The 24,092-nt window shown below is 45.4% G+C and overlaps 1 protein-coding gene across 3 annotated transcripts in view; it reads left to right on the plus strand.

Moving 5' to 3' along the window:
• Window positions 1–24,092, plus strand: part of NTPCR (nucleoside-triphosphatase, cancer-related) — a 61,820-nt gene that overhangs the window by 2,636 nt on the left and 35,092 nt on the right. For 2 of the 3 annotated variants that reach the window (XM_068231825.1, XM_068231824.1), the window contains exon 3: window positions 4,366–4,528. The exons of the other annotated variant lie outside the window; for it this stretch is intronic. In XM_068231825.1, coding sequence (XP_068087926.1) covers window positions 4,366–4,528 — 163 coding nt within the window. The remainder of the gene's footprint in view (window positions 1–4,365; window positions 4,529–24,092) is intronic. 3 annotated transcript variants of the gene reach the window in all.

The raw sequence follows: 24,092 nt of genomic DNA on the forward strand, positions 1-24,092 counted from the left end.
TAACCGTTAAAGGGACTCTGAGCAGTGCAGTAACTATAGAAGGATGCATATCATTTTAAAGCTCTCTTTCTCCTCTTTCCAATGATATATAAATCGCCGCCCTATGCCTTTTTAGTTTTCGCTATTTTCACGATCAAAATCGCGGCCACGGCAATTTCGATCACGAAAATAGCGAAAACTAAAAGGCGTAGGGTGGCAGTTTATCTATTATTGGAAAGAGGAGAAAGAGAGCTTTAAAATGATATGCATCTTTCCATAGTTACATTGTATTACACAGGACGACTTTTCTCCAAAGTCGGCAGCTCGATTCAGCACAATGCAATGAAATATAAGGAACCCAGGGGGATATAATTACAAACATCATGCTGGTAGGTGTGAGGATGTAATTAATTAGTTGTGGGTATGCTTAAAGGCACACCCACAGGCACTGCTCGGAGTCCCTTTAAGGGCACTGCCTCTGGCACAGGAGACCAGGGCTCGAATCTCGGCTCTGCCTGTTCAGTAAGCCAGCACCTATTCAGTAGGAGACCTTAGGCAAGTCTCTATAACACTGCTACTGCATATTGGGCGTGTCCTAGTGGCTGCAGCTCTGGCGCTTTGAGTCCGCCAGGAGAAAAGTGCGATATAAATGTTATTTGTCTTGTCTTGTCAAATGATGCCGTGCACTGCTGATTGTCTTCAGAGCCAGGCTCTCCTCCTAGGTCCCCCTCCTGCTACTGGGCGCTCTGCCGCTGCCCACTGCTCCCTCTCTTCCCACAGAGAACCACAGCTGCAGCAAGAATGATAACAGCAGATTGCAAACGCTCACTCACCTATCCATGATCCAAGCAATAGAGATTCCATCATCTGAAACCCATCTGTCTCTTCTACAGTGCAGCCGCTCGCTCTGAACTTCCTGATTCTCAGATCAGACAGGAAGTAGGAAGTAGTAATAGTAGTAGTAACAGAGCGGCAGCACTCTAGAGGAGACAGATGAGCTCCAGATGACGGGACCTCTATTGCTTGGATCGCAATAGGTGAATGTGAGTCATTTGGTGCTGTCATTCTCCCCCGCTGCGGCTGCCTTCTCTGCTGGACTATCGTATTCACTGGGATGGAGGCTGCATGGTGGCTGTCTAGTTTGGGAGGAAATCGGTTGTTTGGTGGGGGTGGTTATGTAATTCTGTCTGGGGAACAGCTTCCGGTTTGGCGGTGTCCAGAGCTTTCTGCTGTTGCCAGGCTGGAGATGCAGGGGGAAAGTGCTGCTGCTGTGATATCTGGCGCCCTCTTCACAGGGGTGCCCCAGCCCCTGAGTGCAAATGTCCCAGCCATTCATCTCTCACTCTGCATTTTGCCGCTGCTATTCCCTGCATTGTGCACCCACAGAGGAAAGCGGGCTGTTGCCCATAGCAACCAGTAGCTCGGCTGCCCCAGTGTGTGCGGCATGTTGCTGTGCAGCTGCATCTTCTGATTCTATTACGACATGATGGAGGGGCCCAAATCAGTTACTTTGCTTAGGGCCCCATTTAACCTTAATCCGGCTCTGATGTGCAGCCACACTCTTATAGATGCAGTATGATCATGCTTGCGCCCACAAACTAAAAGAGGGTTCCGGGCAGTGGGGTCGAAGAGGACTTCGGAAGCCTCTGGACCATCTTCTTAGGCAAGTATCTTTTTCTTCTTTTTTATTTCTCCTCAAATTTGCTTTAAGTTAGCCATGCATAAGTCGCTTAAAAGCCAAGTCGATCCATTCCTATCCGATTGGAATTCAATTGTATAGTCAATGATTTCTGCTAAACATGGCACTATCAGTTTTGTTAATTTCAGCAGAATCAGGGGTGCAGCTAAAACAATTAAGTCTCAGGCCTCATACACACATCAGACTATAGTCTTTAGAAAATGAAAGATCACAGACCAATCTTACCACCCTTCATGTAGTATGAGAGCCATACCTTCACAGTCTTTTCTATTGAGATGAACTCCCCATCAGAAAAAAAATCTTTGCAAGATGCTGAACACACAGATGCTGTACAGATACAAAAGATCAGTATCTGCAAAAGATCTGTTCCTGCCAAAGATCCGTTCCTGCAAATTGCATTCATAGTCTATGGGCCTGATTCACAAAGCGGTGCAAACTTTTTCGCGGACTTTTGCGCGCGCAAAGTGCCGCGATTCGCGCGATTGCGGACTTTTGCCCGCGCAATCGCGGCAAATTGCGCGCACAAAAGTCCGCGAAAAAGTTTGCACCGCTTTGTGAATCAGGCCCTATGAGATCTGCAGATCCTCATACACACCTTGTTTAACTGACATTCATCTGCACATCTGACAATCATCTGCAGATATGAAAATCCATCCTGGTGGATCTGATCTGCAGATGAATGTCTGTTAAACAAGGTGTGTATGATGATCTTTAGATCTCATAGACTATCCATGCATTTTGCAGGAACAGATCTTTTGCAGGAACAGATCTGTTGAATGTGTACAGCATCTTTGTGTGCAGCATCTTGCAAAGATTTCTGTCTGATGGGGAGTTCAGCTCCATAGAATAGACTGTGTAGGTATGGCTCTCATACTACATGGAAGGGGGTAAGATTGGTCTGTGATCTTTCATTTTCCAAAGACTATGGTCTGATGTGTGTATGAGCCTTAAGGTAATTTTGTGTCCGTCACACTCAAAATTTTAGGCTCTGCAGTATATTTGCATGCAAGTATTGGGAGTCCTAGTTTTTCGGTGTCCAATTACTTTTATAGGAAGGAGTTTCCGTCTTGGAATAATTTGTAAAAATGACATTATCCTGTATTAATTTCTTGGGGGTTTTGTTTTACCTGAAAAATATCCCAAAGCCAACTTTCTATGCGTAACCTTGCCCTCAGGCCTGTGCCTCCCACAGTAGCATACACCAGCTTTAAAGGGGTCATCAAGCTACTTAACCTACTCCCCGAACTACTTACCTGGGGCTTCCACCAGCTCCTTGCAGCTGACATGTCCCATGTCACAGCTCCGCTCTCAGTCGCCAGGCCATTCTATATTGCGCCTGCATGAGCACTGCTGTCAATCAAGTCCATGTTGTCCGGACTGTACTGCGCAGGCGCAGAACTACTGCGTCTGCGCAGTACAGTCCGGACCACGTGGACTTGTACTGCGCAGCTTGATGACTCCTTTAAAAAGTAACCAGAGTTTAAAAAAAAGCTCTGTGTCTGTGCTGCCAGGATCAGTAGGTGATAGGGTTAATAACTACCCTGCTTTCCCATAATTCATTGGACTTGTAAAGCTCTGCCCCCACCCTTAGCAAAACCCGTTGTGGTGATTTTTTTTCAAAACTGTTCCCGAAGCTCTGTGGCTACCCCATCTACGTTACTGCAGCCTGCCCACACCTTGGCAGCCATGGACTAATTGGTGGCTGCCAAGCTGGGTTGGGCCACAACAATACAAGTGGGGGTGGCAACAGAGCTTTGGCGTACTTCAGCCAGCCGGGGGGGGCAGAGTTTTTACAGGTTATTACTCCTACCACCCACAAATCCTGGCAACACAGACACAGAGCCTTACATTACTTGTTCTGTCACACACGTTTCACTCTTGGTCCTCTAGCCCCTTGATTATGGTTACCGCCCTGTATGCCTAACTTTAACATTGAGGGGTGGTAGGATCAGGGGCAGCCAAACCACTGCTATAAGAATATACATTGTGTCAGAAACTAACATCCACAACCATGACGTAGCTTTCCAATAGCAACCCTAGCCTGACTTGAACACTCCCTCAAAATCCTTTTTTTGCCACACCCAAAATACAAACTGGTATGGTAAGTTATTTGTCCCTCCCTCACTCGGAAAAAAAATGTCCTTTAAAGGCCTATTCTCACTAAAGCAATGAGCGGATTATTCCCGCTAATCGCTGAAGCACTAGCACAATACAAACCTAATGGCAGTGATGTCACTGCTGCAATTGCAGCATTTCGCGATTAACGGCAATTGGGAAATGTGTTGTATACAGCATTGTGCCGAGATTCTGGAGCGATCGCGGTACAGTGCTTATACAAGTGCTGATCGCGATTGTTGGGAATCGCAAGAGTGTACAGTGATTTTTACCAAACTAATCGTGGTAAAATCACCCACGCAAAACGGTACCACTTATTTCAAGTGTGAATGGGCCCCGACTGTCATCAGACTATGATTTTGGTAGGGATTAGAATGTTAGCTGTTCTGGAGGGACAGTTAATTACTTGATTCTGTAAAGCACTGAGGTATTAGTGTTAAATGAATACTGTACATAATAATAATAAAACAATGCTGGAAAGTAAAATGTAATACATAAACTGTGGTATCTTACATATTTAAATCTTAGAATGTAGAGATATACTCTAGTTCTATACACTTTTTTTTTTTAAGGAATTGGAAAAACAACCTTAATCCAGAAAGCTACCGAAGCTTTAAAGTCATCTGCTACTCCTGTTGATGGGTTTTACACAGAAGAAGTCAGACAAGGAGGCAGGAGAATAGGATTTGATGTTGTCACTTTATCGGGAAACAGAGGGGATCTGGCTAGAATTGGGTATGTAAATTAAGATAAATTTAGAGGGTTTTTTTAACTGTATTTTTTGAAGTAGTCACATAGCTGTCTAGGTAGAGAAGGACTTGAGTCCATCAAGGTCAACCTCTCCAACTATCTCCCTGACTGGATCAAGTTATCGTCTGCATAGTGATCATAGCTGTGAATGTCCTACAAGGTAAGTAAAGCATTAAAGCCCCTTTTAAATGCAAGGATAGAACTCACCATAATTACTTCCTGTGGTAAGCTATACCACATTTTATTAACTCTTATTGTGAAGAAACTTTTTCTAAACAGTTGGTAAATTCTCCTTTCCTCCATGCGCAGTCAATGTCCCTTGTCATTTATACAGACCAATGGATAAAAATCTCAGTTGCCAAGCTTTTATATTACATGCTAAATAAAGGTGGTAAACATCTAAAACCTTGCCTGGATAATATTGGCCCATAGTCCATGTGGCTTTAGGAAATGAATTACTAGGTAGTTCCTGGGAGAGTTCACCCAGGGATTTATCTGAGTCAGGAATTAATTTTTCCCTTTTAAGGCTAATTGGCCCAGGCCTTATAAGATTTTTCACCTTCCCTTGGATCAACTAGGATATGAGCGGGTTCAGGACAGTGTTTTTTTTTTGTTTTGTTTTTTTTGTCTTGAACTTGATGGACAGATGTCTATCTTTAGCCAAACAAATTTTTTAACTATTTAACCTGCTCAAAGTCTTGTGTATTGCTAATCAAAACAAATTCACTAGCAAAATCATAAAAAAAAGGGCAGAACGAGAGCTGTAATCTTTTGAATAATAAATACACTGCTACAAACTTGTAAAATAATGTTTATTAATAATGTTGGTGTTTGAATTTGGGATTCTTAATTAGGAAACCTGAATTATGCTGAACATCACAACAACAACAATTTATTTAGGGTAAATGGAAGGAGGAATACACTCCAATTAATCAGTAGAGTCAACAATTTATAAACTTACAATTTTTATTATTGAAAATATAAAATTAATATTTAAAATTGTAACCTCACAGGGTAGCCGGCCAACCCTCTGCAAAAACCTCCCCGCCTCAGCATTCACACAAACAAGCATACAGGGACAGAGCTCATTATTATATGGTGATCACCAAATAGAAGTATGTCCATGTATTTGTAGAAAAAAGCCCTGGAAGTCATCAGCCAGGGACAAGCAAATGTTGGAGTGAAGCACAGTTCCTCAAGCCGGTATATTGCACAGATCAGAATGTTAGTAAAGCAGAGACACAAGCCTTATATTTAGGACTGGAGGAGCATAGGCAGCAGAGCAGTATACAGTTCACAGATTGCAAGCCAAGGCAAGAGCAACATAAGGCATATCACTGAAGACAACTGCGTGTAGCTGCATACTCTACCCATTCCATGGCGTGTGTCAACGTTACAGAGTCCACGGTGTCCAATTGGATACAGATCCCTGTGTCAAGGACCATACACAATCCATCTAGATGCAAGGCAACCCGTGTTCCAAACACTGAGTGTCCGTCAGTGTCCATTAATAGTGCATGGCTCCAGAGTTCCACTTGGGAGCAAAGTGCACACTGCAAACGGCAGCGATACTAAAAGATGCAGGCTGAAGTCTGGCGGAGGCAGTAGAGGGTGTTTGCGATTCACGTGGGTCACACCAGCACGCCGTGTAGACCCGACATGTTTCGCCGGCTCACTTCCGGCTTTCTCAAGGGGGCGTGTCAATCATGTCATCACACACACCCACACACTTCCTCTTTGAACAGGATGCCGGCCAATCACTGTACAAAGCCACCTCCACTCCCGGCAGACCAATGAGCCTGCAAGACGCGACTACAGGTTAGAGGGATGGAGGAAGGGAGCGCAGCACTGCTGTTAAGGCAACAATGAAAACTTTATTAAACATCTAACAAAAAAAACAGAGACATGGCAAAAAACTTCAGAAAGTATAACAGCAAACAATTATAAGGTACCACGGCAAGAAGCCTGGACCAGAGCTATGGGTAGTCCTCATTAATCTGTAAAAAAAAGAATAGAAAAGAAAAGCCATTGGGTGCGGAGCATGTCTGCAAAATCGGCCTGGAAATAATGCTCCCAGCCACGCAAAGCCAGGAGGGTAGTGTAACACAGTAGCACCAAGAACATATGATGCACTGATGGACGCAGGATGCCAGGGGAGGGGCATGTCACAACGGTAAGAAGGAGGCATAGCTTTGAGAGTCATTTAGACCCAGAGGGACAGTGGCCTTCAGATCATAAATCCAGCGTGCTTCCCTCTGGAGAGCCAATCTATCAAAGTTACCTCCACGAACGTTAGTATGAACATAGTCAAGACCAATAATTCTAAGATTTTTATAATTCCCTCCGTGGACAGTTTTAAAGTGGCAAGCCACCGGCGACAGAACCTCATGATCTTTACTCTTAATCTTAGTTATATGTCCGTTAATCCGTCTCCTGAGTTCCCTCTTGGTCTTCCCCACGTAGAAGACCCCACATGGGCAGACCAAGAGGTAAATCACCAGGATAGTATCACACTTGACAAAATGGGACAGAGTCCAGGTTCTGCCATCTGGTAGCTCAACCACTCTACCCACCTGTATATATCGACAGATCAGCAGCCCCCACACCTGTAGGTACCCGTGACCTTACAGTGCCTGGGGGTGCCTCCTGTGCCTGGGAAGTGGCTGCTAACCAACAGGTCTTTTAACAACGCTGCTCTTTTAAAGGAGATATTGGGGGACTCAGGGACAAGGGCACCCAACTAGGCATCATTACGTAGGATATACCAGTGACGTTTGAGGATATCAGTAATCAAGCCGTGCTGGACACAAAATTTCGTACAAAAACGGATATTATTCTCTACACGTGTGGAGCAACGTTGTGCACCAATGAGTGCCACGCGATCAGCATGAACTGCGCTTTGGTATGCGCGTCTCAGGTGGACGTCCCGATAGCCTCTCTCCCTGAACCTATTATGTAAATCTCTGGCCTCTTTATCAAACGTGGCCAGGTCTGAGCAGTTCCTTCGCACCCTAAGATACTGTCCAGTGGGAATCCCCCTGACAGTATGCGAGGGATGGAAACTGTCCGCTCTCAGCAATGAATTGGTGGCCATCTCCTTCCTATATAAGGCTGTAGAGACATTGCCCTCACCATCAATAAGAATTCTTAATCCAGACAGGGGACCACCGTCTCGTCCACCTGGAATGTAAAATGTAAATTACGTTGATTCACGTTCAAACAGTTCACAAAATCTGTGAGCAACTCGTGCCCACCTGTCCAGAACAGCAAGATATCGGTGTACCTGTGCCACGTGACGATATGGCACAGGTACATCGACAAGGAGTTGGTGGAGAAAATCTGCCGCTCCCTCTCCCCCAGGTACAGGTTTGTATATAACGGGGCACACGTGGTCCCCATTGCTGCGCCCTGCACCTGGAGGTAGTGAGTCCCCTCAAATACAAAAATTGTATTCCTCAACAAAAACTCTGCATGTGAAATACTCAGTTCACCCAAAAAGGTACCGCTAGATCATGGGGGATACTGGAGTAGAGGGCCTCCACGTCGAGGGCCACCAAAGGAGTGCCAGAGGGGACCCGTAAGCCATTGAGAATCTGTAATAAATGTAAAGTGTCTCTGACCTAAGATGGCAGAGCCTGTACGTGCGGTTGGAGATACCTGTCCAGGTAAATGCTGATCTTTTCAGTGAGTGAACCCCTGCCCGATACAATCAGGCGACCTGGGGGCTTGTTCGACCGCTTATGTACTTTGGGCAGAGCATAGAAGGTAGGCGTAACTGGATTTGCCACCTTAAGAAATTGGCTCGTTTCATCATGTATAATGTTCCGCCGAACCGTGTCGTCAATAATATTGGCCAGGTCCCCCTGGCACCTGCCGGCCCTCGACATAGATACCCTCCAATAGCACTGTTGATTACCCAAGAGATCCATGCACATCTCTTTATAGTCGGAGCTGGACATGATCACGACATTACCCCCTTTATCAGAGGGTTTGATCACCCACTCCTTCTGTTCTCTCATCATATTTAATGCCCTGATCTCCTGTTCCCCCAAATTGGTACCCGAGGACTTCTCAATTCTGATTTGTGACAGATCATCTTCGACTACCTTCATAAATGTTTTTTAACCACTTGAGGACCTAGGGCTTTCTACCCCTTAAGGACCGGCCACTTTTTTTCCATTCAGACCACTGCAGCTTTCACGGTTTATTGCTCGCTCATACAACCTACCACGTAAATGAATTTTGGCTCCTTTTCTTGTCACTAATAAAGCTTTCTTTTGATGCTATTTGATTGCTCCTGCGATTTTTACTTTTTATTATATTCATCAAAAAAGACATGAATTTTGGCAAAAAAATGATTTTTTTCACTTTCTGTGCTGACATTTTTCAAATAAAGTAAAATTTCTGTATACATGCAGCGCGAAAAATGTGGACAAACATGTTTTTGATAAAAAAAAACCCATTCAGTGTATATTTATTGGTTTGGGTAAAAGTTATAGCGTTTACAAACTATGGTGCAAAAAGTGAATTTTCCCATTTTCAAGCATCTCTGACTTTTCTGACCCCCTGTCATGTTTCATGAGGGGCTAGAATTCCAGGATAGTATAAATACCCCCCAAATGACCCCATTTTGGAAAGAAGACATCCCAAAGTATTCACTGAGAGGCATAGTGAGTTCATAGAAGATATTATTTTTTGTCACAAGTAAGCGGAAAATGACACTTTGTGAGAAAAAAAAAAAAAAAAAAAAGTTTCCATTTCTTCTAACTTGCGACAAAAAAAAATGAAATCTGCCACGGACTCACAATGCCCCTCTCTGAATACCTTGAAGGGTCTACTTTCCAAAATGGGTCATTTGTGGGGTGTGTTTACTGTCCTGACATTTTGGGGGGTGCTAAATTGTAAGCACCCCTGTAAAGCCTAAAGGTGCTCATTGGACTTTGGACCCCTTAGCGCAGTTAGGCTGCAAAAAAGTGCCACACATGTGGTATTGCCGTACTCAGGAGAAGTAGTATAATGTGTTTTGGGGTGTATTTTTACACATACCCATGCTGGGTGGGAGAAATATCTCTGTAAATGACAATTTGTTAATTTTTTTTACACACAATTGTCCATTTACAGAGATCTTTCTCCCACTCAGCATGGGTATGTGTAAAAATACACCACAAAACACATTATACTACTTCTCCTGAGTACGGCGATACCACATGTGTGGCACTTTTTTGCACCCTAACTGCGCTAAAGGGTCCAAAGTCCAATGAGTACCTTTAGGATTTCACAGGTCATTTTGAGAAATTTCGTTTCAAGACTACTCCTCACGGTTTAGGGCCCCTAAAATGCCAGGGCAGTATAGGAACCCCACAAATGACCCTATTTTAGAAAGAAGACACCCCAAGGTATTCCGTTAGGAGTATGGTGAGTTCATAGAAGATTTTATTTTTTGTCAAAAGTTAGCGGAAAATGACACTTTGTGAAAAAACACAATTAAAATCAATTTCCGCTAACTTGTGACAAAAAATAAAATCTTCTATGAACTCGCCATACTACTAACGGAATACCTTGGGGTGTCTTCTTTCTAAAATGGGGTCATTTGTGGGGTTCCTATACTGCTCTGGCATTTTAGGGGCCCTAAACCGTGAGGAGTAGTCTTGAAACGAAATTTCTCAAAATGACCTGTAAAATCCTAAAGGTACTCATTGGACTTTGGGCCCTTTAGCGCAGTTAGGGTGCAAAAAAGTGCCACACATGTGGTATCGCCATACTCGGGAGAAGTAGTACAATGTGTTTTGGGGTGTATTTTTACACATACCCATGCTGGGTGGGAGAAATACCTCTGTAAATGGACAATTGTGTGTAAAAAAATCAAAAGATTGTCATTTACAGAGGTATTTCTCCCACCCAGCATGGGTATGTGTAAAAATACACCCCAAAACACATTATACTACTTCTCCCGAGTACGGCGATACCACATGTGTGGCACTTTTTTGCACCCTAACTGCACTAAGGGGCCCAAAGTCCAATGAGTACCTTTAGGATTTCACAGGTCATTTTTGTTTCAAGACTACTCCTCGCGGTTTAGGGCCCCTAAAATGCCAGGGCAGTATAGGAACCCCACTAATGACCCCATTTTAGAAAGAAGACACCCCAAGGTATTCCGTTAGGAGTATGGTGAGTTCATAGAAGTTTTTATTTTTTTGTCACAAGTTAGTGGAAATTGATTTTAATAGTTTTTTTTCACAAAGTGTCTTTTTCCGCTAACTTGTGACAAAAAATAAAATCTTCTATGAACTCACCATACTCCGTACGGAATACCTTGGGGTGTCTTCTTTCTAGAATGGGGTCATTTGTGGGGTTCCTATACTGCCCTGGCATTTTAGGGGCCCTAAACCGTGAGGAGTAGTCTTGAAACCAAATGTCGCAAAATGACCTGTGAAATCCTAAAGGTACTCATTGGACTTTGGGCCCCTTAGCGTACTTAGGGTGTAAAAAAGTGCCACACATGTGGTACCGCCGTACTCAGGAGAAGTAGTATAATGCGTTTTGGGGTGTATTTTTACACATACCCATGCTAAGTGGGAGAAATATCTCTGTAAATGACAATTGTTTGATTTTTTTACACACAATTGTCCATTTACATAGAAATTTCTCCCACCCAGCATGGGTATGTGTAAAAATACACCCCAAAACACATTATACTACTTTTCCTGAGTACGGCGGTACCACATGTGTGACACTTTTTTGCAGCCTAGGTGCGCTAAGGGGCCCAACGTCCTATTCACAGGTCATTTTGAGGCATTTGTTTTCTAGACTACTCCTCGCGGTTTAGGGCCCCTAAAATGCCAGGGCAGTATAGGAACCCCACAAGTGACCCCATTTTAGAAAGAAGACACCCCAAGGTATTCTGTTAGGAGTATGGTGAGTTCATAGAAGATTTTATTTTTTGTCAAAAGTTAGCGGAAAGTGACACTTTGTGGAAAAAAAACAATAAAAATCAATTTCCGCTAACTTTTGACAAAAAATAAAATCTTCTATGAACTCGTCATACACCTAACAGAATACCTTGGGGTGTCTTTTTTTCTAAAATGGGGTCACTTGTGGGGTTCCTATACCGCCCTGGCATTTTACGGGCCCAAAACCGTGAGTAGTCTGGAAACCAAATGTCTCAAAATGACTGTTCAGGGGTATAAGCATCTGCAAATTTTGATGACAGGTGGTCTATGAGGGGGCGAATTTTGTGGAACCGGTCATAAGCAGGGTGGCCTTTTAGATGACAGGTTGTATTGGGCCTGATCTGATGGATAGGAGTGCTAGGGGGGTGACAGGAGGTGATTGATGGGTGTCTCAGGGGGTGGTTAGAGGGGAAAATAGATGCAATCAATGCACTGGGGAGGTGATCGGAAGGGGGTCTGAGGGGGATCTGAGGGTTTGGCCGAGTGATCAGGAGCCCACACGGGGCAAATTAGGGCCTGATCTGATGGGTAGGTGTGCTAGGGGGTGACAGGAGGTGATTGATGGGTGTCTCAAGGTGTGATTAGAGGGGGGAATAGATGCAAGCAATGCACTGGCGAGGTGATCAGGGCTGGGGTCTGAGGGCATTCTGAGGGTGTGGGCGGGTGATTGAGTGCCCTAGGGGCAGATAGGGGTCTAATCTGATAGGTAGCAGTGACAGGGGGTGATTGATGGGTAATTAGTGGGTGTTTAGGGTAGAGAACAGATGTAAACACTGCACTTGGGAGGTGATCGGACGTCGGATCTGCGAGCGATCTATTGGTGTGGGTGGGTGATCAGATTGCCCGCAAGGGGCAGGTTAGGGGCTGATTTATGGGTGGCAGTGACAGGGGGTGATTGATGGGTGGCAGTGACAGGGGGTGATTGATGGGTGGCAGTGACAGGGGGTGATTGATGGGTGGCAGTGACAGGGGGTGATTGATGGGTGATTGATAGGTGATTGACAGGTAATCAGTGGGTTATTACAGGGGAGAACAGATGTAAATATTGCACTGGCGAATTGATAAGGGGGGGTCTGAGGGTAATCTGAGCGAGTAGGCGGGTGATTGGGTGCCCGCAAGGGGCAGATTAGGGTCTGATCTGATGGGTAACAGTGACAGGTGGTGATAGGGGGTGATTTATGGGTGATTGATGGGTAATTAGTGGGTGTTTAGAGGAGAGTAAACGCTGCGCTTGGGTGGTGATCTGATGTCGCATCTGCGGGCGATCGATTGGTGTGGGTGGGTAATCAGATTGCCCGCAAGGGGCAGGTTAGGGGCTGATTGTTGGGTGGCAGTGACAGGGGGTGACAGGGGGTGATTGATGGGTGATAGGTGATTGGCAGGTGATTGACAGGTGATCAGTGGGTTATTACAGGGAAGGATAGATGTAAATAATGCCCTGGCGAATTGATAAGGGGGGGTCTGAGGGTAATCTGAGCGTGTAGGCGGGTGATTGGGTGCCCGCAAGGGGCAGATTAGGGTCTGATCTGATAGGTAACAGTGATAGGGGGTGATTGATGGGTAATTAGTGGGTGTTTAGAGAAGATAACAGATGTAAACAATACATTTGGGAGGTAATCTGACGGCGGGTTTGCGGGCGATCTAATGGTGTGGGTGGGTGATCAGATTGCCCGCAAGGGGCAGGTTAGGGGCTGATTGATGGGTGGCAGTGACAGGGGGTGACAGGGGGTGATTGATGGGTGATAGGTGATTGGCAGGTGATTGACAGGTGATCAGTGGGTTATTACAGGGAAGAACAGATGTAATGAATGCACTGGTGAATTGATAAGGGGGGGTCTGAGGGCAATCTGAGCGTGTGGGCGGGTGATTGGGTGCCCGCAAGGGGCAGATTAGGGTCTGATCTGATAGGTAAAAGTGACAGGTGGTGATAGGGGGTGATTGATGGGTAATTAGTGGGTGTTTAGAGGAGAGAATAGATGTAAACAATGGATTTGGGAGGTGATCTGATGTCGGATCTGCGGGCGATCTATTGGTGTGGGGGGGTGATCAGATTGCCCGCAAGGGGCAGGTTAGGGGCTGATTGATGGGTGGCAGTGACAGGGGGTGATTGATGGGTGATTGACGGGTGATTGACGGGTGATTGACGGGTGATTGACAGGTGATTGACAGGTGATCAGGGGGGATAGATGCATACAGTACATTGGGGGGGGGGGGGTCTGGGGGGGGTCTGGGGAGAATCTGGGGGGTTGGGGGGTGATCAGGAGGGAGCAGGGGGCAGGGGGGGGGGGGTATTAAAAAAAATAGCATTGACAGATAGTGACAGGGAGTGATTGATGGGTGATTAGGGGGGTGATTGGGTGCAAACAGGGGTCTGGGGGGTGGGCAGGGGGGGGGGTCTGATGGGTGCTGTGGGCGATCTGGGGCGGGGGGGGGGAGAAAATCAGTGTGCTTGGTGCAGACTAGGGTGGCTGCAGCCTGCCCTGGTGGTCCCTCGGACACTGGGACCACCAGGGCAGGAGGCAGCCTGTATAATACACTTTGTAAACATTACAAAGTGTATTATACACTTTGTATGCGGCGATCGTCGGGTTAACATCCCGCCGGCGCTTCCGTATGGCCGGCGGGATGTTGCGGCGAGTGAGCGGCGACAGGCGGAGGCGGAGGATCGCGTCACGGATGACGCGATCGCTCCGCCCATGCCCAAACAAGGACCGCCGCATTTTGTCAATACGGCGGTCCTTGCGGCGTCTGCTTCCCGGCCGCCATTTGTCTATACGGCGGTCGGGAAGTAGTTAAGCTTGAGTTTAATGAAAAAGATGGGAATTTGACCGGCCTATTCCGCAACCCAATGTCTCCAATACGTGGTTGATAAACTGGGGGTGCAAATATCACTGCCCCTGGCTCATCTGCTTCCGGTATCTCACAACTAGTGGGGTTAGCCTCCAAATCCCTTAGAATCCTGAGGGCCCTCAAATTGTCCTTTGTCCAGAGTTCACCTGGGGAAAATATCTGGTGATCCTTGATTTTGTCACCAAATAGTGATTGTAGGAGGATCTTTCTGCCAAAGATATGAAGGTCAGTAATGACTTCGAACCTGTCCATGTTATTGGTCGGACAAAATCCTAAACCCCTGAACAAAAGAGCAGTCATAGATTCAGGTATCGGTTAGATTAATAACCTGTAAATAATTAAATTCCCCGGCAGGAGTCTCATCCACTCTTAGAGCAAAGTCTAGATCCTCAGGTGGCTCTGACCTAAAAAAGGAATGGCAGAGGACGAAGCAGAGTACCCACAGGCCGCCCCAGCCCCCAAGCCCCCCCCCCCCCCCCCCCAGTGAGCCCCCTGGTCCACTTATCTCCTCTTCCTCTGATGAGGTGCATAATTGACTATGTCTTCTCCTATCCCGCTGTTGATTTTTCCCCTTTTTCTTCTCCATCCTCCTTTGATTTTCATCTGCTATAATAATGACCCACACTGTCTCTGAACATCACACTTCAGCACTCAAGCTGGTGGACAAATTACTTGTTTACAATGTGTAAGGCCTCGTACACTAGGCCTGAATGATTTTAGGAAAAGATTGAAATGCACGATTTCTGTCAGAAATTGCGATTTCGATTCACGATTTTCTATAAAATCAAGATTTAGCACTAAATTCACAATGTACATTGACATTTACAAACATGCATCAATAGAAAATTACATCATACTATCAAATTGTGGTGATTATTTGGGATGGCAGCTCTGTGAACTAGTGCAGTACAGACCTGCTATGAAAAGGGCGGGAGATGGCAAGTGACAGATTAGTGAGGGGCACCCAGAAGCATGAGGACAAATTAATAAAAACTAAATTAATACCTAAAAATCAATTTATAAAAACTAAATTAATACATGTCTGCGTGGGTTTTCTCCCAAAAAGGCATACAGATAAGTTAATTGGCTCCCCCCCCCCCACAAAATTGGCACTAGACCATACATGCACTACACGATACATACATATGACTATGGTAGGGACTAGATTGTGAGCCCCTCTGAGGGACAGTTAGTGACAAGACAATATGCTCTGTACAGCGCTGCGTAATATGTCGGCGCTATATAAATACTTAAATAAATAAAATAAATATTTACACACTAACACTTATTTTAAGCAATCTGTCATGACAGAGGACTTGTTGGTGAGACTTATATGACTGATGTTGGCTGAGATGGCCAATAACGACCGCCTCGGCCAATAATCAGGGCTGTGTACAGTGGCCCCTGAACCCCAACCACTGCTCCTCAAGCGATTTGCCTGGTGGATCAACTCACCAGAGCGATGGCCAACTTGTGCATTGTGCATGCTGCTCCCCCACCGGCCGCATGATGTTATGCGTGAGCTGCTCTGCTGTCCCTCTGCCCCCCACGTAGCAACACAGTGCATAATCAGCTACACAGCTAACTCGGTGCTCTGAAGCCCTGCCCAGTGATGACGGGCAACCTCAGTCTAAGGTCTGTATGCACCTTTAGTCTTCTTCCTGTGCAGGCTGTTAATAGATTATAGCAATCCCAAACCCCCCCCCCCCCCCCCCCGCAGGAAATGGTTTAGTCCATTTTTTGCTGACTTCAACACTAATGGGATAATTTTAAACAGAGACTGAGAGCTGTGTGAAGAACTCAAATGCACCTAGTACTAGTAATACTGTGTGCCCTAATTTGAAATACTTAAAAAAAGTTTATTGTGATAGATAGCCTTTAACCACTTGAGGGCCGCAGTGTTAAACCCCCTAAAGACCCAGGGCTGTGGAGTCGGGGCAATTTTGGGTGCCTGGAGTCGGAGTCGGGAAAAAATGCACCGACTCCGACTCCTAATGAATTTAAACTATAATTAAAATAGAAAATATGATAAAATGTTCTATTTCTCAGATAATAGTCATCATAAATAATTTAAACATACAGTAATAGCTGTGCTTAGTTCACAAAAATAAAATAAACCAATCGAAACTAGTTACTTGTGCTGCTTCAATAAAGCAGTCTCCGTATTTTTAAAGTCAGATATACACATCTGATTGTGACTGTATATATGATGTGTACACAGGAATCTCTTATATATACTAAATAACATCTATGCTATAAGTATAAAGCCTGATGTGTAGCCGTGTCACTAATAGAGATGGTCAATGAGATGGAAATAATTCTGCGTTGATTCTGATTTATGCAAATGTACTCTCTTTGCTCATGAAATGAAATAATTTGATATGTTGTTAAAATTTGGTTTGGTGGCTATGAATTAAATGGTACCTGAGAAGGATGAAAAGAAAAGTTTTATACATACCTGGGGCTTCTTCCAGCCCTCTTCAGGCTAATCAGTCCCTCGCTGTCCTCCTCCGCCACCCGGATCTTCTGCTATGAGTCCTGGTAATTCCGCCAGTCAGTGCAGTCCGGCCGCATGCCGCTTCCACAGCCAGGAGCGTTCTGCACCTGCGCAATAGTGCTGCGCAGGTGTAGTACACTCCCAGCGGCGGAGTGTGTGCATGTGCACTACGCCAGACTGGCTCAAGTACCTGGACTCATAGCAGAAGATCCAGGTGCCGGAGGAAGACAGCGAGGGACTGATTAGCCTGAAGGGGGCTGGAGGAAGCCCTAGGTATGTATAAAACTTTAATTTGATCTGTCTCAAGTTTACTTTGTTACACAGTAGTACTATACTCTACATATGCACTCTCCACAGAGCTGCAGGGAATCCACTGAGAATGTTGTGCACATTGAACACAGAGGTGTTGTCTATCACCCATAAACCTGGTTCAGATTGTGCATGAAGAATGTATAATAGAGGAAGAATCTCCTTATTCCCCTGCAGAGTATCTGCACATCACTCTTACATGTACCCACAGTTACATTGCCTAGGGCCTGATAGATGTTCTTTGTTCCGGTCTGTACCTTTTACAAGTACTCTTACCAAGGACAAGTTTTAGTCTATGACTAAAGGGAATAAATATGGCAGTCTCCATATCCTTCTCACTTCAGTTGTCTTTTAAAATTCCTAAGTGTTGGCAGTTAAGAGACGAATTTCATGTTCCATACTTTCAATCAACAAGATTGTAGTATGCAAATTAGAGGAGTCGGAGTTGGGGGAATCCTAAACTGAGGAGTCGGAGTCGGTGCATTTTTGTACCGACTCCACAGCCCTGTAAAGACCAGGACATTTTTCCGGAAATAGGCCACTGCAGCTTTAAAGCCTCCCTGCAGGACCATCCAACTCAGCACACAAGTGTTCCCCCTCCCCCTTTTCTCCCCACCAACAGAGCTCTCTGTTGGTGGGGTCAGATTGCCCCTAGGATTGTTTGTTTATTTTTAATAAACGTTTTTTGTATTTTTTTATTAAAGAGACTCTGTAAAAAATGTCATCCTTTTTCTACTATCCTACAAGTTCCTGAACCTATTCTAATGTGCTCTGGCTTACTGCAGCACTTTCTACTATCACCGTCTCTGTAATAAATCAACTTATCTTTCCCCTGTCGGATTTGTCACCCTGTGTCTGGAAGGCTGTTGTTGTTCTGTTATGCACGCCCCCCCCCCCCCCCCCCCGCATCGCATCACTTCTGCCGCCGGCCACATCACTTCCGCACCTTGCCAAAAACCTGAGCGGTTCTTGCCTTTTTCATGATTGCTAACTCAGTAAAGGACCAGCCTTTAAAGCGTTGCTATCATATAAATCCGGCATAGCGGGGTCTGAACCCTCTATAACAGTAATTATAGATTGACGGTATACCTTGAAATGAATCAGAGCACTCAGTATTTGATTTTATATAAAAAATTGTATTTGCTTATCATACAGCATATATACAAAATATGAACAGTTCCAAGTAGTGTTTCCTTCTAACAGTATTCCATCTTATCATGGCCTTTATAGCCAAGCGTTCATCACTCTTCCAAGTTCATTCAAAAGAGAATATAACAGTTGTGTTATGTAGAATAGCATCAATAGTAGTCTCATCTGTATTAATAGCTGTGTATATAGTAGCTGTGTAAAACTTGTAGTAATCTTCTTAAAGAAATAGCATAAAAAGTAGCTTCTAAGAAAACTTCTTGCTAACATCTTAACAGAACTTAATGCTGAAAAATTAATAAAGTAAATCACCAGAATATTAAACATATTACCCCTTCTCTGTCATGTCTTCAGCATCAGTGGCTAGCGCGATCCAGGAAGACAGAACAGAAGGATCCACAGCAGAGTGCGATCCAGGTACAGAGTAGCAGAACAGAAGGATCCACAGCACTAGCGCAGGATGCTAGTGCGATCCAGGGAGGCAGAACAGAAGGATCCACAGCACTAGCGAAAAGAGGCTAGCGTGATCCAAGGAGACAGAACAGAAGGATCCACAGCGCTAGCGCAAGATGCTAGTGCGATCCAAGTGAGACAGATCAGAAGAGATAGCTGGTAGCAACCGCTGCACCAGCTATACTCCAAGAATAGAGATCAGAATGATTTCCTGTCGACCACCGTTGGGACAGGACAATCGCAACAGACAAACAAAACAGATAAACAATCCTAACTGCACTAGGGAACCTGCCTAGCACAGTTTCCAGGAATTACTCTAAGCTGATCTTCAAACAAAGAGCATGACTGACACTGTCCAGAGTGTTTCACAGGAAGACTCCTTATGAACAGCCAAGCATTGTGGTAAACACATAGTACTTATAGTACACGCCTCCAATGAATGTGGCCAGGCAATTTGCATGACAACGTATGCAAATTCCTCAGCAAGCACAAGCTGCAAAACTGACAGAAGCTCTTCTTTCCAGAGTCCTGCAGCATGCAAACCCAAACAATGGTCAAAAAGCTGCCTGCCTGCACAGGCAGCTAAGCGGATTCTCACAGTACCCCCCCTTCTAGGGTCGAATTCCAGACGACCCTCAAAACTGATATCTCCAAACCATTTTAACAGAAGACTCATGAAGGTCGGGACAGCCCGACAAGGTCCAATTCCAGAGTCAGTCCACCCGAAACCGACCTCATCGGAAACAGAAGCCACCGAAACATGCCCATCAGCACTACAAGTCTCAGCGTAACACCCATCAGGACTGTGGATACCAGAGAGGAAGCCATCGACACTCTCCAGACAATACCCACCACCTTCCAAGGAGCGTCCGAAAATACTAAACTTGCCACAATACCTGTTCGAAGTGTCCCTTACAACACAAAAGCCACCGTTGATCTTATCCAGGGTACCAAGCAAAATTTCTCCCGGAATCTCCCAGAACCTTTTGAAGCTCCACAGAGATCCCAAGAGGGCAGAACAATCACCAGGCTCACATGGAGAATTACCAAGAACCCCCATGGAACCAATGACCATTCCGGATTCAGAATTACGAGGACACCCATCAAGATCAAGACTTTCAGGGACCACTTCTGGGCATGCAAGCAGGCAGGCTAAATCAGAACATGTCTCCACCAAGGAAGCATCTGAGTACGCTGGTAACCGAGGCACACTTGGGCTTTCTGGGTCACAGAGCACACTGGGGTACACCAGCACAGGAGAAACCTCAGGACATGTCGGGGAACTGCCAACCTCAGAGTCCGGCACGACCAGACCAAGACCAGGACCGGGCAGAAAATCATCACGAGTAGAGGTCACTGGTACTGGTATTTCAAAAGAAAGCTCGGTCTCAGGCTTAGAGATCTCAATGACTGTAATGGTATCTGGCAGAAATTCATCATTGACTACCCATGACTGAAGCTCCACCAGAGCTGAAAAGGTAGCCAGCAAGGCAGCAATTCCCACGGAAGAGGGTAACACCTCAGAAGGACTTGGGGGGCAGGAGACATCTCCCACAAGTTCTGCACCCTTTGGGAGGAACTCGGAGACCTCCAGAACATCAAACAAGACCTCGGGAACATCATTTTCCAGGTTTTCTAAGCAGGATTCTGAAGTATCCATGTTACAGGGCTGAACATTAAATACCTCCTGCAGGCAGGGCAGATGTCCCAGGAATGGTTCCACCATAACCTGAGACTGAACTTCATCATAATTAGCGGGATGTACAGGAATATTTACTGGAACACACACTGACTCCCTTACTTCATTCTCACTGTACCCAGAATTCTGTGTGGCAGTCAAACTAGCTTGTAACTCCAAAACTGCAGAAAAACAGGTGAGTATAGTGGCAATACCTAGACGAGCCTCTAGGGACACTGCAGGGGATTCTGAGCAAGGCCACATTGACTCATCCAGAGTACAGGGTGCAGCATCAGCATTTTCCTCAGAGCAAAAAAAGGGACTCACAAACGTCAGTGTGAAAGGAAAACATGTTTTTATTCATGGTACAGGGCAGGTTCAGAGAAAGCGTCTCTGAATAAGGCAAAGAAGGTTCAGCATCAGATTCGCAAAACCGAAGCGCTGTCTCACTCTTAGATTCGGCTAACAATGTCGAATCCGAGGAATCAGAACGCAAAACCTGCGAATCAAAATTCACTTTAGGTTGTGAAACGGATGCTTTCATAGCGCAAACCTCCGCGATCTGCGGAGCAGACTGCAAGGCATCTAGGACCGAAACACTGGAGCAACTGTCATCAGGCAACGGGTCCTTACAGGTGTGAACAGGGTGAGACAGAGACTCATTTGCAGAAGAAATAGTGACATCAACAGGATAAACTTTATTAGGCATATTAATTTTACTTTTGACGCTGCATAGTCAGGAAATTTTCCCCATAGCAGGGTCACAGACGGAAGATCTCAAAGATCTGTTTCTAAATGACAAAGGATCCCACACATCTTTGAGGAAACCGGCAGACTGATGCCGATCACAATCTGCAGGAACATCCGGGAAACAGGCATCAGATCGCACAGATTCAAACTGCACACTGTCAGGAGAGAATCCTTCAGGATTCGCACAGGAATCAACCACAGCGGCACACTCATTCATTTCAGATTGCACAAAGTCAAGACTCTCATGCTTTACCCCAGAAAGGCAGGAACAATCATCCGACAACGATGTCTCTTTATTAGAATCAATTGGTTGGTGTGTGTGCAACTCATCCAAAATAGTCTGCCACACATAAATCACCAGATCCACATCACCCTCGTCACATTCATCGGAATCAATCAAAAGGTACATAGAATCGAGACAATCATTCAAGACATCCTTGCTTTTTGCGATGTAAAAATCGCGAAAGGCTTTCCAATCAAAATTGAATTCTTCCAGCAAGGCCCCAACATCCCAGGAAGCAAATAGGGGTTCAAACAGGCCAGTATCCAGATAATCTCCATATGGGTGGAGTTCAGGAACAAGAACAGATTTTTTAACTGCTTTAATGTAGTGTGCGATCCTACCTATAGCAGGCTCCACATAAGCTTTGGATTGGGGCAAAAAAGCCGGAGACGGAACAACATCATTATAAACATCAATAGGGAGTGTTTTATTTCGATGCTTGCGTTTTTTAGTTTTTCTCTTTTTAGCCACTTTGCATGTCTGCTGTTTAAAACCTGAAGTGGCAACAGACACATTGAACTGATTGTCATACTGAAAAGTTTTGCATGGAAGGGAAAGATCAGCTGACTTATCAGCAGCTACACTGGGGTTTTGGGTTGGGCTGGGCATACTGTAACAATTGTGGAACTTTCTCCATGAGCAGCGCACAACGCGTGCGCTGATACGGCGGAAATCCTCCACAAGCGTATAATTGCAGGCACCCAGCAAAAGGTGCTACGCACCCGTAGAGGGAAATTCCTGTCGGCAGATGGCGCTGGGGAGTGTAGAGGAACTAATCCTCTGTACCTCCACAAATGCCAGACAGGAATTGTACGAAGCGCAGAACGCAATCGCAAGAGAAGCGATTGAGAACGAGCAAAGGGACAGATTGTATGTGTGTGCGCCAATCTAGTCGCCACGCCACGACCGCGCACACACAACAGCAGATACGAAACAGAAACGCAACCGCAAGAAAGGCGATTGCCAGAAGTGACACAAGGCAGATCAGAACAGAATACGAGGATAGCAAAGGCACAGCAAATCATACAATGAGGAGATGCGGAAAATAACAAATGCTAGCTAACCGCGAACACCGCACTCATTCGCAACAGTGCACGCGGTTATGCGCGGACTCCACGTGATAAGCACAATAGAGACGAGCACGCCTAACTAACCATCGACAGACAAACATGAAACAGAGGACGCGAACGCTTGCTTAACGGTTACCTCACCGAGCCTCCAGCACGCGGTCGTAGCAGACAAGACAGACACACGAAAACAGGGACAAGCGAGAGATAGGATCCACAGCACTAGCGAAAGTGGCTAGCGCGATCCAGGAAGACAGAACAGAAGGATCCACAGCACTAGCGCGAAACGAGTGCGATCCAGGTACAGAGTAGCAGAACAGAAGGATCCACAGCACTAGCGCAGGATGCTAGTGCGATCCAGGGAGGCAGAACAGAAGGATCCACAGCACTAGCGAAAAGAGGCTAGCGCTATCCAAGGAGACAGAACAGAAGGATCCACAGCGCTAGCGCAAGATGCTAGTGCGATCCAAGTGAGACAGATCAGAAGAGATAGCTGGTAGCAACCGCTGCACCAGCTATACTCCAAGAACAGAGATCAGAACGATTTCCTGTCGACCACCGTTGGGACAGGACAATCGCAACAGACAAACAAAACAGATAAACAATCCTAACTGCACTAGGGAACCTGCCTAGCACAGTTTCCAGGAATTACTCTAAGCTGATCTTCAAACAAAGAGCATGGCTGACACTGTCCAGAGTGTTTCACAGGAAGACTCCTTATGAACAGCCAAGCATTGTGGTAAACACATAGTACTTATAGTGCACGCCTCCAATGAATGTGGCCAGGCAATTTGCATGACAACGTATGCAAATTCCTCAGCAAGCACAAGCTGCAAAACTGACAGAAGCTCTTCTTTCCAGAGTCCTGCAGCATGCAAACCCAAACAATGGTCAAAAAGCTGCCTGCCTGCCTGCACAGGCAGCTAAGCGGATTCTCACAACTAGTCCATCTCTTTATAGGGGATTCTCAGGGATATATTTATTTTCAAAAGCACTTAGTGAATGGCAGTTGCTCTGCCCAACTGCCAAAAAAAATGGTGTAGGTAGCAGGGAGGCTAGCCAGTATCATTGTTTAAATCCTTTTTCAGGAATATCTTTATAAAGAATAAAAGCCTTGCTGAGAATCCCCTATGAAGAGATGGACTAGTCCAAAACCTGTCACTTCTGTCAGATTTCTACTGCCTACTGTAAGTGACAGCAACATAGGAGAAAAGTAATTTATGGCTCATTTTACTCTGGAAAAAATGTACTTCTTATTTGTATATGTTTGCACATATTTTACATTTTACAGTTTTCCGCTGTAGAGCCCCTTTAATTAAAAATGGACGTCACCAGCCATTTTGTCTGCTGGTTGACTTATTTGACCCAGACATTGGGACTTTCAAACATTAACCCATTCGCGTTCCGTCGTTTTCACGTGAGAAATGTTCACCTCCCATTCATGAGCCTATAACTTTATCACTACTTATCACAATGAACTGATCTATATCTTGTTTTTTCCGCCACCAATGAGGCTTTCTTTGGGGGGTACATTTTGCTAAGAGCCACTTTACTGTAAATGCATTT

Source organism: Hyperolius riggenbachi, chromosome 4 (genome assembly GCF_040937935.1).
Source record: "Hyperolius riggenbachi isolate aHypRig1 chromosome 4, aHypRig1.pri, whole genome shotgun sequence".
NCBI classification, from domain to species: domain Eukaryota; kingdom Metazoa; phylum Chordata; class Amphibia; order Anura; family Hyperoliidae; genus Hyperolius; species Hyperolius riggenbachi.